Consider the following 13515-nt stretch of genomic DNA (forward strand, 5'->3'; position numbering starts at 1 on the left):
TCCTCTCTGATTCTGTCCTTTTCCATGATAATGCTAAAGGCCAGGGAGTGGTGGTCACTGTCCCCCAGATGCTCACCCACTGAGAGATCTGTGATCTGACCCGGTTCATTACCTAGTACTAGATCTAGTATGGCATTCCCCCTGGTCGGCCTGTCCACATACTGCGACAGGAATCCATCCTGGACACACTTAACAAACTCTGCCCCATCTAAACCCTTGGAACTAATCAGGTGCCAATCAATATTAGGGAAGTTAAAGTCACCCATGATAACAACCCTGTTATTTTTGCACCTTTCCAAAATCTGCCTCCCAATCTGCTCCTCTGTATCTCTGCTGCTACCTATATTGATGCCAGTATCAAGACTGTATTAGTTGTTGACCCAAACAATGCATTTCGCTCAATGTTTTGACATTTCAATGTACATGTGACATATAAAAGTAATCTTTAATTGCTATTTTTTTGAAGTAAATTTTCAAAGTCAAAATAAATTTTATTATCAAAGTATATATATGTCACCATATACAACCCTGAGATTCATTTTCCTGTGAGAATACTCAGCAAATTTATAGAATAGTAATTATAACAGGATCAATGAAGGATCAACTAGAGTGCAGAAGATACCAACCTGTGCAAATGCAAATATAAATAAATAGCAATAAATAATAAAAACATGAGATAACGAGGCGAAGAGCCCTTAAAATGAAATCATTGGTTGTGGGAGCATCTCAATGAATGGGCAAGTAAGTGTAGTTAACCTCTTTTGTTCAAGAGCCTGATGGTTGAGGGGTACTAATTTTTCCTGAGGCTCTTGTACCTTTTACCTGATGACAGCGGCAAGAAAGGACCATAGCCTGGGTGGTGAGGATCTCTGATGATGGCTGCTGCTTTCCTACGACAGCGTTTCATGTAGATGTGCTCATAGTTGGGAGGGTTTTACCCATGATGTACTGCACCAAATCCACTACCTTTTTGTAGGATTTTCCTTCCAAGGGTATTGGTGTTCCCATACCAGGTGGTGATGCAGCCAGTCAATATATTCTCCATTACACATCAATAGAAGTTTGTCAGAGTTTTAGATGTCATGCTGAATCTTTGCAAAATCCTAAGGAAGCAGAGGTGCTGCTGTGCTTTCTTTGCAGTTGCACTTGAATGCTGGATCCAGAACAGATCCTCTGAAATAGAAACACCCAGGAATTTAAAGTTGCTTAACCCCTCCACCTCTGATCCTCCAATGAAGATCAGCTCATGGACGTCTGGTTTTCCTCTCCAGAAGTCAATAATCAATTCCTTGGTCTTGCTGACATTGAGTGAGAGGTTGATGTTATGACACCGCTCAGCCAAATTTTCAATCTCCCCCATATGCTGATTCATTACCGCCTTTGATACGGCCCACAGCAGTGGTGTCATCAGTAACCCAAAGCATTACTGCAGCAACAGAAATTGAATTGGCCTGTTCTGATCAATGCTGATAACGAGATCAGCGTTAACCTGACAGTTGTGTAACCTGTTCTGATTTTACTCCTAGGTGCCGATGACTCAGAGTTCTCAAGGGATGTCTCAACAATCATACCCACAGACAATCGTACTGTCCAATCAGTCAGGTCAAGGAACACTTCCAGCTACTGGAATGTCTGTCTACTGCAATGTAATACCTCCTTCTCCTCAAAACAACCTGAGGTTGGTCACACCCCACTGCCCTGCCAGTAACATACCAGTACTCCCTGCTAACTGCAGGGCAAACTGTACAAACATCAGCAGCACCGGATGGCAGGTTAAATACTGAAACAGTGTGGTAGGATATCAAAGACAAAAGCATTTATGGACATGGTAACTTGAAAAAAAAAAGAATATTTGGAACATCATTCGAGGAACTAGAATTTAAATTCTCAGTAAATCACTGCTGGTACTGTTTAAAAAGTAAAGTTATATTTAAAAAAAATGTTGGTTACTGGTGCAGCGTAGTCATGTCCTTGCTAGGTATGCCTTTGTAGCGTAGCGAAATGACATGGAATATCTGGGATAAGATGTCTCCTACTGGTGGGTGCCACTGTGTAGATTGTAATATCCCGATACTGATTAGTTTTGTACTTCGTGTTGAGTTTGTGAAGCTGAAAAGTATTAAATTAATTATATTAAAATATACATTGTACCAAAGCTGAAAGAGAAGGAATTGCTGAATGGAAGGGATAATTTATAGATATTATAGAGTTTTTTAAATGGATATATACTGTATTGTAGTGCTTATTCACAATAAAACTATTTGACCTCATGGATAAAGGTCACATTTCTACCATGTGATTGGTTTTCTCTCTTGACAGTTCAATTAGTTAAGTGACAGTTCTTAAGTGTTTTTGACAGGAGTTCAAATGTTGTTCGGAAGCCAGCTGCTAATTCATTTTTTTGCACTGAAGTTGCAGCCATTAATGAAGTAAGACTCTTATGTTTATTTGCATATTTATTATTGTACAGTAAAATACATGTTTCCTCATCCTAAACCAACCGTTAATCAGAATAATCATTTGCAAGTTTAGGTAAATAGCTTGCTTTTCTCCACCTTTGACACATCAGTAGATAAACCTTAAATTTAATGACCCTCCCCAGATTCCATCTATATAAGAAAGCTATTGACAAGGATGTTAATTCCGTAGATAAGTATTTTTATAAGGTGGTTAATATTTTGGAACTAATGGTATTGCTGATCTTCACGATGTCAATGTGCGATGTGAAATAGTTTTTTTTATTATTGAGGGTAGATATTCTTGTGTTAGAAACTTCCTACACTAACAAAAGACTTTTCTGTGATCCATCCAAGGTAATATCTGACCTATGGGAAACCTCTAAAGCTTTCTAAAGTTTCTAAGTCACCAGATTGAATTAACCATTGCAAATTTGAATTATGATACAAACAGATGGCATTTAATATTGTAGTTCCACCACATGTAGTATTTCATTTTTGGATCGTTTAATTTGCTTGCATTTGAAGAGTTGAGAAATTAGATTTCAACTGGATTCCCATAGAAATCTTTGATATAAGGTCTTCATGTGTGGATACTCCCATAGCAAACTAAACTGCTCAGTTTGTTATTCCAATTTAAAACCATAAGACCATAAGACATTGGAAGAGAACTCGATACAATGCAGTATTTGGCCCCTCGAGTCTGCTCTGCCATTCCATCATGGCTGATTTATTATCCCTCTCAGCCCCATTCTCCTGTCTTCTCGCTGTGATATTTGACACCCCTGCTAATCAAGAACCTATCAAAATCAGAATCAGGTTTAATATCACCGACATATGTCATGAAATTTGTTGTTCAACATCTGCTTTAACAATACCCAATGACTTGACTTCCGAAGCTGCATGTGGCAATGAATTCCACAGATACATCACATCTCTGTTCTAAAGGGACGTTCTTGTATTCTGAGGCTATGCCCTCGGAATATTTCCACAATAGGAACATTCTTCTCCGTCTGTCTAGGCCTTTCAGTATTCGATAGGTTTCAATGAGATGCCCCCTCATTCTTCTAAACTCCAGCGAGTACAGGCTGCAATCCTTCGAATGCAACTCCTATGTTAACCCTTTCATTCCCGGAATCATTCTCGTGAACCTCCTCTACCAGCACATAAATTGCCCAAAACTGCTCATAATACTCCAAAAGCGGCCTGACCAATACCACAGCATTACACCCTTGCCTTTGTATTCTAGTCCTCTTATATTTATTAATATACTGTTCATTGAACAGTATCCAGATTTCCAAAAGCTGATTTTTAGGGGTTGTGGGGTGGAGAGGTGGGGAAACAAATGCGGTTTCATTTCAGTACTTCAGAATCAAAATAATATCATTGGTATATGTTGAGAACTTTGTTGTTTTGCATCAGTGGTACAGTGCAATACATTATATTAAAAAACTATTAATTACAAGAAGAAAAATATTAAAAAAATAAACAAGTAGTGCAAAAATAGAGCAAAAAAAAACAATAGTGAGAACGACTCAGAACTGATTCCACCAGTTTCCCAGCCCTAATTTACATCCCTGTAGGAGTTACAACTTAAAGCTTTTTCTTTCTATCCCATGTTTTGTATAATTTATGGTGTTTGGGATGGGGACAAAGGCAGCTGGAAAAGATCCCATGATTCAAGAATAGGAATCCAAGTAACGCTTAACAAAGATGCTTGAATACATGTAAAAGAAAAATTATAGTACTGCAGTTTGAACTCTTGAAAAATTATATTTGTGAAATAAGTTAGGGTATAAAGGGATCTAGAACATAGAACAGTACGGCACGTGAACAAGCAGGTCAGCCCCTGATGCTTTGCTGAGCCAATTAATGATGTCTAGTTACATTAATCCCTTCTGCCCTCAATACCCCTCCATATTATTGTGCCTATCTAAAAGCCCCTTAAATGCCCCTATCCAGGCACCCATCATCTCTGTGTGAATAAACTTCTCTGGGTCATCTCCTTTAAACTTAGCCCTTCTCTCATGCCCTCTGCTAATAAAGATTCTTTTCCTAACGTGTAGGCATTTGGAATGTGGGAGGAAACCGGAGCACCTAGAGGAAACTCACGGGGTCACGGGGAAAATGTACAAACTCACTGGCAGGAATTGAACCCCTATCTTACAGCTGGCTGCTGTAAAGAGATAGCATTAGATGTCTCAACCTTCAGCCTTCAGAGTTCCAGAGAAAACAATCATAACTTGTCCAACTTCTCATTACAGTACATAAGACCACCAGACCATAAGATACTGGAGCAGAAATAGACCATTTGGCCCATCGAGTCTGCTCTGCCATTTCATCATGGCTGATCCATTTCCCTCTCAGCACCAATCTCCCGCCTTCATGCCCTGACTAGTCAAGAATCTATCAATCTCTGCCTTTAAAGATACATAAAGACTTGGCCTCCACAGCCACCAGTGGCAATGACCCACTGGTGAATTAGTGCACATGCCCTCTAATCCAGAGAGCATGGTGCTGAACCTCTTCTGCACCCTCTCCAAAGCCTCCACGTCCTTCCTATAATGGGGCGACCAGAACTGAACACAGTACTCCACATGTGGCCTGACTAGAATGTTATAAAGCTGCAACATAGCTTCTCCACACTTGAGCTCAGTGCCTTGACTCATACAGTCATTTTCAGGGAGCTGTGGACTTGGATCCCAAGAGCCCTCCGTACATCAGTATTGTATTTACTTTCCCAAGCCTTCTCTTGAGGCTTATAAAATGAATGGAACCTCGATGTGTTTCTCTAAAACATCAATGGATAAGTGACTTTTGCATTGTGGGAGTAGTGGGACCGCTCATTAGACCAGTGTCAATACCAATCAGTTTCAGTCTATTAACCAACAGACATCGACCACACGTGCTATAATGAGAGGCTGGGCAAACTTGAGTTGTTTTCTCTGGAGTGGTGGAGGCTAAGGAGAGATGTATACAGATTTATAAGATTATGAGAGCAGACAGACAGTATCTTTTTTTTTTACGGGATCCAAATGTCTAATACCAGAGGGCATATATTTAAGGTGAAAAGGAGATGCGAGAGGCAAGTATTTTTACACGGAGATTAGCAGGTGCCTGGAATGCGCTGCTTGGGCTGGTGATAGAGGCTGAAATATGGGGGACATTTAAATAGTCACATGTATGTGATGGAAATGGAAAGATGTGGACACTGTAGTCAGAAGGGATTAGTTTATACGGCCTTTGATTATTAATTTATTTGGTTCAGCATAACACTGTGGGCCCAAGGGCCTGTTCCTGTGTTGTACTGTTCTATGTTCACACTTTCCAGCGATCACAACATTTCCAACTGAACTTTCCCCTTCCTAATCAATATACAGTAAGCTGAAACTTTATGTTTCTTCGCTCTAATCAGCCAGTTGCAAACATTATATAATAGATTTGGCAGATGATGATTTGCTTAATTCATTAAATTTCTGCTTCTGAGCTTTTGGGAAAGGATTTCATAGCCTTTAATGTCTTTATTGTGCATTAATACATCTCCTGCAAAGTCAAAGTAAATTTATTAATTATGTATATACACATCAACATATCATGACTTGAGATTCATTATCTCACAGGCATTTACAAGAAAATAAGGAAATACAATAGAATTTATGAAAACTATACAAAGGCTGACAAATAGACAATGTGCAAAAGAAAACAAATTGCAAATTATTGTGATAACCCATCGGATCAATTCCGTTGCTCTCTCAGGTATAACATCAAGAAAACATGCTTTTTGAAAAGCTCATTATCAAAATATCATCCTTACCATCTTAATTTGAAGTAAATGCTCCCTTTAGGTTGAAATTTGGATTCTAATCGGAAATGAGCAAAGGGATTAGAGAGCATCACAGCTATAACAGGGTTTATAACAATACTCTCATCATGGTCATAGAGTATTACAGCAGAAAAACTTGCTGAACTATTATTCTGCCTAGTCCCATTGACCTGCACCTAAACTCCCTCCCCTCCATGTACTTATCCAAACTTCTCTTAAATGTCGAAATCGGTCCACATCCACCACTTGCACCACCACCCTCTGAGTGAAGAAGTCCCACCTCAGGTTCCCCTTAAACATTTCACCTTTCACCCTTAACCCATGAACTCTAGTTCCAATCTCCCCCAACCTCAGTGGGAAAAGCTGCTTCCATTTACTCCTCATAACTTTGTATATCTCTATCAAATCAAATCTCTGCTCATTTTCATATAATCTAGGCAATAATGTCCTCAGGGTGATCCGGTTTCCTCGCAAAATCCAAAGACTTACTGGTTGGTAGCTTAATTGGTCATTGTAAGTTGTCCCGTGGTTAGGCTAGGGTTAAATCGGGGGGCGCTGGGCGGCGTGGCTAAAAGTCCTGGAAGGGCCTACTCCACATGGTATCTCAATAAATAAATAGGTAAACTCAAACATAGAAGTATAAGTATTAGTCTGCATGCACTAGAATCTGAATATTTACACCCTATTCTAAGTAACATTAATAGTAAATTAATGCCACATGCTGCTGTGGAGGCCAGGTCGTTGAGTGTATTTAAGGCGGAGATTGATAGGCCGAGAACTGGGGTTGAGGAGGAGAAAAAAAAAAGGATCAGCCATGATTGAATGGCGGAGCAGACTCGATGGGCTAGATGGCCTAATTCTGCTCCTATGTCTTATGGTCTAAATTAGGATTAATGCTTTATTTTAATATTAATTAACTCTTTATTTGAATTTGGGCTCTTATGTAGTTGCTTAAAATCAACTTACAGATTTTTGAAGACTTGTGAACTAAAATAGGCTGAGGTCATCAATTGCTCATATGCAGGTTCATGAAGTAAAATAATTCCTTAGCCTAGAGAATAAAGTCCTAACCTATTTAAACATTCCCTATAACTCAGGTCCTCAAGTCCTGGCAACATCCTTGTAAATTTTCTCTGTATGCTTTCAATCTTATTGAGATCTTTCCTGTAGGTAGGTGACCAGAGCTGTACACAGTACTCCAAATTAGGCCTGACTAATGTCTCATACAACTCCTGGACTGAGTATTTATATATATCTACAGGAGGAACTGCCTCGAGAAAGCAAAATCCATCTTCACTAATAACGTGGCCATGAATGTATGTTCATGGTCTTCTGCTGCTGTAGCCCATCCACTTCAAGGATCGATGTGTTCTGTGTTTAGAGATGCTCTTCTGCGCAAACTGGTGTAATGTGGCATTTTTTGAGTTCTTGTTGCCCTCCTGTCAGCTTGAACCAGTCTGCTTATCCTCCTCTGACCTTTCTCATTAACAAGGCATTTTCGCCCCACACATTTATCATTATTCGCACCATTCTCTATAAACTCTAGAAACCGTTGCGTGTGAAAATCCCAGAAGATCAGCAGCTGCTGAGGTACTCAAACCAGCCTGCCTGTAAGCGACAATCATTCACGGTCAAAATCACATTACTTCACCATTCTGATGTTCGGTCTGAACAACAACTGAACCTCTTGACCATGCCTACGTGCTTTTACATATTGTGTTGCTGCCACATGACTGGCCGATTAGATATTTGCATTAATGAGCAGATATACAGGTGCTCCTAATAAAATAGCCTCTGAGTGCACCATATACACTGGAGAATAGGATGAGTAGCATCTTCCTCCACTAATGATGTCATGATCTAAGTTTATTGCCAGCTGAAATCAGAATCAGGTTTACTGTCACCGACATACATCGTGAAATATGTTGTTTTGTGGCAGCAATACATTGAAATGCCTAAAATGTAGTATAAATTACAATAAATATATAAATAATGCTCTGAAGGTAACTGGATAGTGTTCAGCTACATAACAAACCTCTAAAAAGTCCTTTTCAGGTAGAATGCTGTTCTGAAAGCATGTGACATTCTTTGATTTCTTTTTGGACCAGATCCCTTAACTTATGCACTGTATATTTTATAGTATCTGTTAATTAGAATAACATTGAAATTTATGACCTTGCACACCTTCAACCTGCAGTTCTTGGTATACAAGGTCGTAAAATTCAATGTTATTCAATGTGACTGCCCTAACTTGGCATTTGCTATTGTCACTCTCAATATGGTAGTGTATTGGTTAGCACAACGCTTTACAACCCAGGTTCAGTTCCTACCACTGTCTGTAAGGCCTGTTTCCTCCAGGTGCTCCGGTTACCTCCCAGAGTCCAAAAGTCTACCAAATGGTAGATTAATTGATCTTTGTAAGTTGTCCCGTCATTAGGTTAGAGTTAAATGGAGAGGAGATTGCTGGGCGGCGTGGTTCAACGGCCAGAAGGGCCTATTCCATTCTGTACCTCAATCAATCAATAGATAAATAAACTCAAACACGTTAGTATAAGGTCTCTGCTTACACTAATATCAGAATATTCCCGCCCATTCTAAGTAACAGTAATAATAAATTAGGATTAAAGATTCATTTTACTCTTAAGTAATTCTTTATTTGAATTTGGGCTCTTAAATAGTTCCGTAAAATTAATTCATAAATTTTTGCAAACTTGTGAACTAAAATAGGCAGAGGATTTAAGACGATTAATTGCTCATATGTAAGGTTCATGAAGTAAAATAATTACTTAACCTAGGAGTTCCCAAACCTTTTTATGCCAAGGACCCCAGGTTGTGATCCCCTGCCTTAGCCTGACACCCATGATATGTGTTCAGTTTAAAATCCTGCCATTTCCATGCAATCTCACCTTCAAAATTCCTACTGTGTCACATCTCTGCTTAGGCAGAAATATTCTGAGCATTAAGAGATTACAGTAAGTCCCACAGCAAGCTGTTAGATCACCTGAAATATCTGCCTAAAATGGGATCAAAGTCAAAGTGAAGGTAAATGTGGGTATTGTATGTTGGTGCCAGGGAGTGTGGTGATGCTTGCAGGCTGCACCCAGCGTATGCTTAAGTGTGCTGGCTGTTAACACACCCAAAGGTGCGCTGAGATGAGGAGGAATTTCATTAGCCAGAGACTGGTGAATCTGCGGAATTCGTTGCCACAGATGACCGTGGAGGCCAAGTCATCAGGTATATTTAAAGTGTAGGTAGATAGGTTCTTAATTTGTCAGGGTGTGAAAGGTTACGGGGAGAAGGCAGGAGAGGGAAATGGATCAGCCATGATAGGCTGATGGCCTGATTCTGTTCCTATACATTATGGTCTTGACAAAAACAATTCATTTCACTGTATGTTTTGAAGTACATGTGATAAATGGATCTTGAATCTTGAATTTATCATCAGGTATGTATGTCACCATACACAGTACTGCCTTGAGATTCAATTTCCAACAGACATTTAATAGAATCAGTGGAAAACTACACACAAAACCTAACAAGCAACCAACTTGCAAAAAAAAGACTAATTGTGCAAATAATAATAAAACAAAAAAAAAAGCAGTGAGAGTATGAGTTGCCCAGTCGTTGAAAGCGAGTCTGTAGGTTTGTGGCGTCAGTTCAGCATTGAGGTGAGAAGCATTGAGGTGGCCCAATCCCAGTTTCCTGATGAACTTATGGTGCTGAAATTCTTTTTCTTCCACCCCAGTATGTTCCCTTGGATGTTGAACACAGATTTAACTGTAAACATGTCTTTCTATATTTGTCGCACTATATGCGTAAGATAAACGTATTTGTAAATTTATCTGGTAACAAGAGTTTGAATAACCAACACAATCAATGTATTTTTAGATGGATAGTTGGATGTACTTTTAATTTTTGTTTTTTTTTATAATCTTTTTTATTTGAATAATAATAGCAAATAAAGAAAATTGTATGAAAGTATTTATACAGCTTCAATAAAGAGTGTTGTGTAAATACTGAGGATGTTAAAACTTTCTCTCTGACTCCATCATTCAACAGAAAGTTTGATTGTCTGCTCCACCTACTTTCTCAAAGTTCAAAGTAAATTTATTATCAAAGTACATATATGTCACCATATACTACTCTGAGATTCATTTTCTTGCAGGCATTCACATTAAGTACAAAGAAGAGCAATGGAATCAATTGAAAACCTCACACAGGACAGACAAAAATAACAGTTGTGTACTCTGATTCACTATCCAGTGACCAAAGTGGGCGTTATCGTGTGGTAATTACTGATTTTGGGTGAGGTCCTGTTTGACTGACCTTCGCCATTGATCAGAATCAGGTGTATTATCAAAGTTCAAAGTAAACTTATTATCAAAGTACATATATGTCACCATATACAATATTGAGATTAACATTTTTGCAGGTATAATCAATAAATCCTATAACCATAATAGAATCAATGAAAGACCACACCAACCGGTCTTACAACCAGTATGCAAAAGGCAACAAACTGCAAATACAAAAAGAAAGAAAAAAATCAATAATAGTAATAAATAAATAAGCAATAGGTATTGAGAAGATGGGATGAAGAGTCCTTGAAGGGAGTCCATAGGTTAAGGAAACAGTTCAGTGTTGGTCTGAGTGAAGTTATCCCCTGTGCTTGAGGGGTAATAACTGTTCCCGAACCTGGTGATGTGAGTCCTGAGGCTCCTGCACCTCCTTCCTGATACAAGCAGTGAGAAGAGAGCATAGCCCTCTCACTTTATAATGATTTAAAGCTTTTGAGACTTAATGCACATCATGCATTGAAGAAACTCTACATGATAAAAGGGAGGGAACTCTCAAGTGTGCTTTTATTATGAAGTGATACGGCACATAAAGAACTTTTTTCAGTCCTTTGAAAGGACTATCCAATTATGTGCTGCCCTTTATCCAGCCCCACAACTTTTATCAAATTTTGAAGGTTACTATTCAACATCTGTCAACATCAAGTTAACAAATTTCACGTCACATGGCGGTGATAATAAACCTGATTCTGATCTTTCAAATGGTGCATTCTACATAGCGTAGCCATTAGTGTAACACTATTATAGTGCCAGTGACTGGGATTCATTTCTCATAGTCGTCTGTAAGGAGTTTGTACTTTCTTTACCCCACCCCCACACTCCGGTTTCCCCCCACATTTCAAAGATGCACCGGTTATAGTTAGTGAGTTGTGGGTATGCTATGTTGGCACTGAAAGCATGGTGACACTTCCAGGCTGCTCCCAGCAGATCTTCAGGACTGCTGGTCATCGACAGAAAATAAGTGACCTATTTCACTGTTCATTTCGATGTTTTGATGTACATGTAACAAATAAAAGTAATCTCTATCTTTAATTGCACAGAAGAAATTATCTACATTCATAAGTTATAATATACCCAATTTCTCCTCCGCTGTCATGCAACTTCCAAAATCTCCTTATTAACTATGTACCTCAAGTTCAAAAGCCTTCATGTCTTCCATCAGGGTAAAATCCATGGCAAGTGACGCTATGCCACCATATCAACCTTACAGGAAAGATGTGTTACAGGAAAAGCATGATTAAACTGGAGTTACAAGGTCCTAGTAGGTCAGGCAGCATCTATGGAAAGGAATAAACAGTCAACATTTCAGGCCAACTCTTTTCAACAGGACTTGGGCCTACTCCCTTCAACAGGACTCGGGTCTGAAGGGAGGTGCTCAGCCTGAAATGTTGACTGTTTATTCCTCTTCATAGATGCTGCCTGACTTGCCAAGCTCCTCCAGCATTTTGTATGTGCTACTCAGGATTTTCAGCATCTGCAGAATCTCCTGTGTTTACAAGGATCTTGCCAGGATGAGAGGGCATGAATTATCGCCAGGCTAGGTGATTACACCATGGAATGTAAGAGACTGAGGTGTGAGCATATAGAGGTTTATAAAATTATGGGAGGCATAGATAAATTAGGCAGCAACAGTCTTTCCCCCAGGGTAGTGCAGTTCAAAACTGGGGGTCATAGGTCTAAGCTGAGAGGGAAAGGGACAACGTTTTAACACAGAGGGTGGTGAGGATATAGAATGGGCTGCCAGAGTAAGTAGTTGAGGCAGGTTCAATAGCGGTGTATCATTTAAAAAGCACTTGGACAGGTACTGTCTATAGAAGAGCAGGGCTTAGATCATGAGCAATTACAGGAAATTGGGATTACCTAGGTGGGCAATAGTTGGGCTGAAGGGTTTGTACCCGTGCTATATTGCTCTATGAATCTATCAAGGTTGTGGAACATTTTGGAAAGGGAAACAGAGTTAACGCTTCAGGTCAAAGCCCTTTTATCATAACTGGGAAGGTGAGGCACAGGTTTTAACTTGCAGTGAGTTAAGGTTTTAACTTGCAGTGAGGGTGAGGAGGGATGAATAAACCAGAGGAAATATTTCTGATGTTGGCATCATAGTGTCAGTTTCAAAGGAAGATCTGCAAATTGAAATGTTAATTGATGGAGTCATACAGCACAGAAACAGGCCATTTGGCCCAACTGATCCCTGCTATGCAAGATTCTCATTTCCCCACATTTGACTCATATCCCCCTCATCCATTTACCTGTTCAAGAACAGTACCATGGCAGGTTGGTCAGGTTAGTCAACATCCCTCAGCATTCAGGATGGGGTAGTAAATTGAATTAGACTTCGGCCTTGTGGGACAAGCCAGAGAGCGGTGGTAGATGTTTGCCTCTCTGCCCGGAGGCCTGTGACTAGTGGAGTGCCACAGGGATTGGTGCTGGGTCCTTTGTTGTTTGTTATCTATATCAACGAACCATATCCATAACTGGATCAGCAAATCTGCAGATGACACCAAGATTGGGGGTGTAGTGGACGGTGAGGAAGGCTATCATGGCTTGCAGAGGGATCTGCATCAGCTGGGAAAGTGGGCTGAAAAATGGCAGATGGAATTTAATGCAGACAAGGGTGAGGTTTTGCAGTTCGGTAGGACCAACCAGGATAGGTCTTACACAGTGAAGAGTAGGGCATGGGGATAGTGGTAGACCAAAGGGATCACAGAATATAGATCCAACATTCATTGAAGTGGCGTCACAGGAAGATAGATTTGTAAAGAAAGCTTTTGGCATATTGACCTTCATAAATCAATGCATTGAGTACAGGAGATGGGATGTTATGTTGAAGTTGTACAAAACATTGGTGAAGCCTAATTTGGAGTATTGTGTGCAGCTTTGG

General features: G+C 39.7%; 1 protein-coding gene across 9 annotated transcripts in view; it reads left to right on the forward strand.

Annotated features, from left to right (window-relative positions):
- Nucleotides 1–10298, forward strand: part of arpp21 (cAMP-regulated phosphoprotein, 21) — a 414287-nt gene extending 403989 nt beyond the window's left edge. For all 9 annotated transcript variants that reach the window (XM_063066324.1, XM_063066333.1, XM_063066342.1 and 6 more), the window contains one exon: nt 1527–10298. In XM_063066324.1, the coding sequence (XP_062922394.1) occupies nt 1527–1784 (258 nt within the window). In that variant the 3' untranslated portion in view covers nt 1785–10298. The remainder of the gene's footprint in view (nt 1–1526) is intronic.
- Nucleotides 10299–13515: the final 3217 nt, after the last annotated feature.

The sequence above is a fragment of the Mobula hypostoma genome, chromosome 1, assembly GCF_963921235.1.
Source record: "Mobula hypostoma chromosome 1, sMobHyp1.1, whole genome shotgun sequence".
NCBI lineage: Eukaryota > Metazoa > Chordata > Chondrichthyes > Myliobatiformes > Myliobatidae > Mobula > Mobula hypostoma.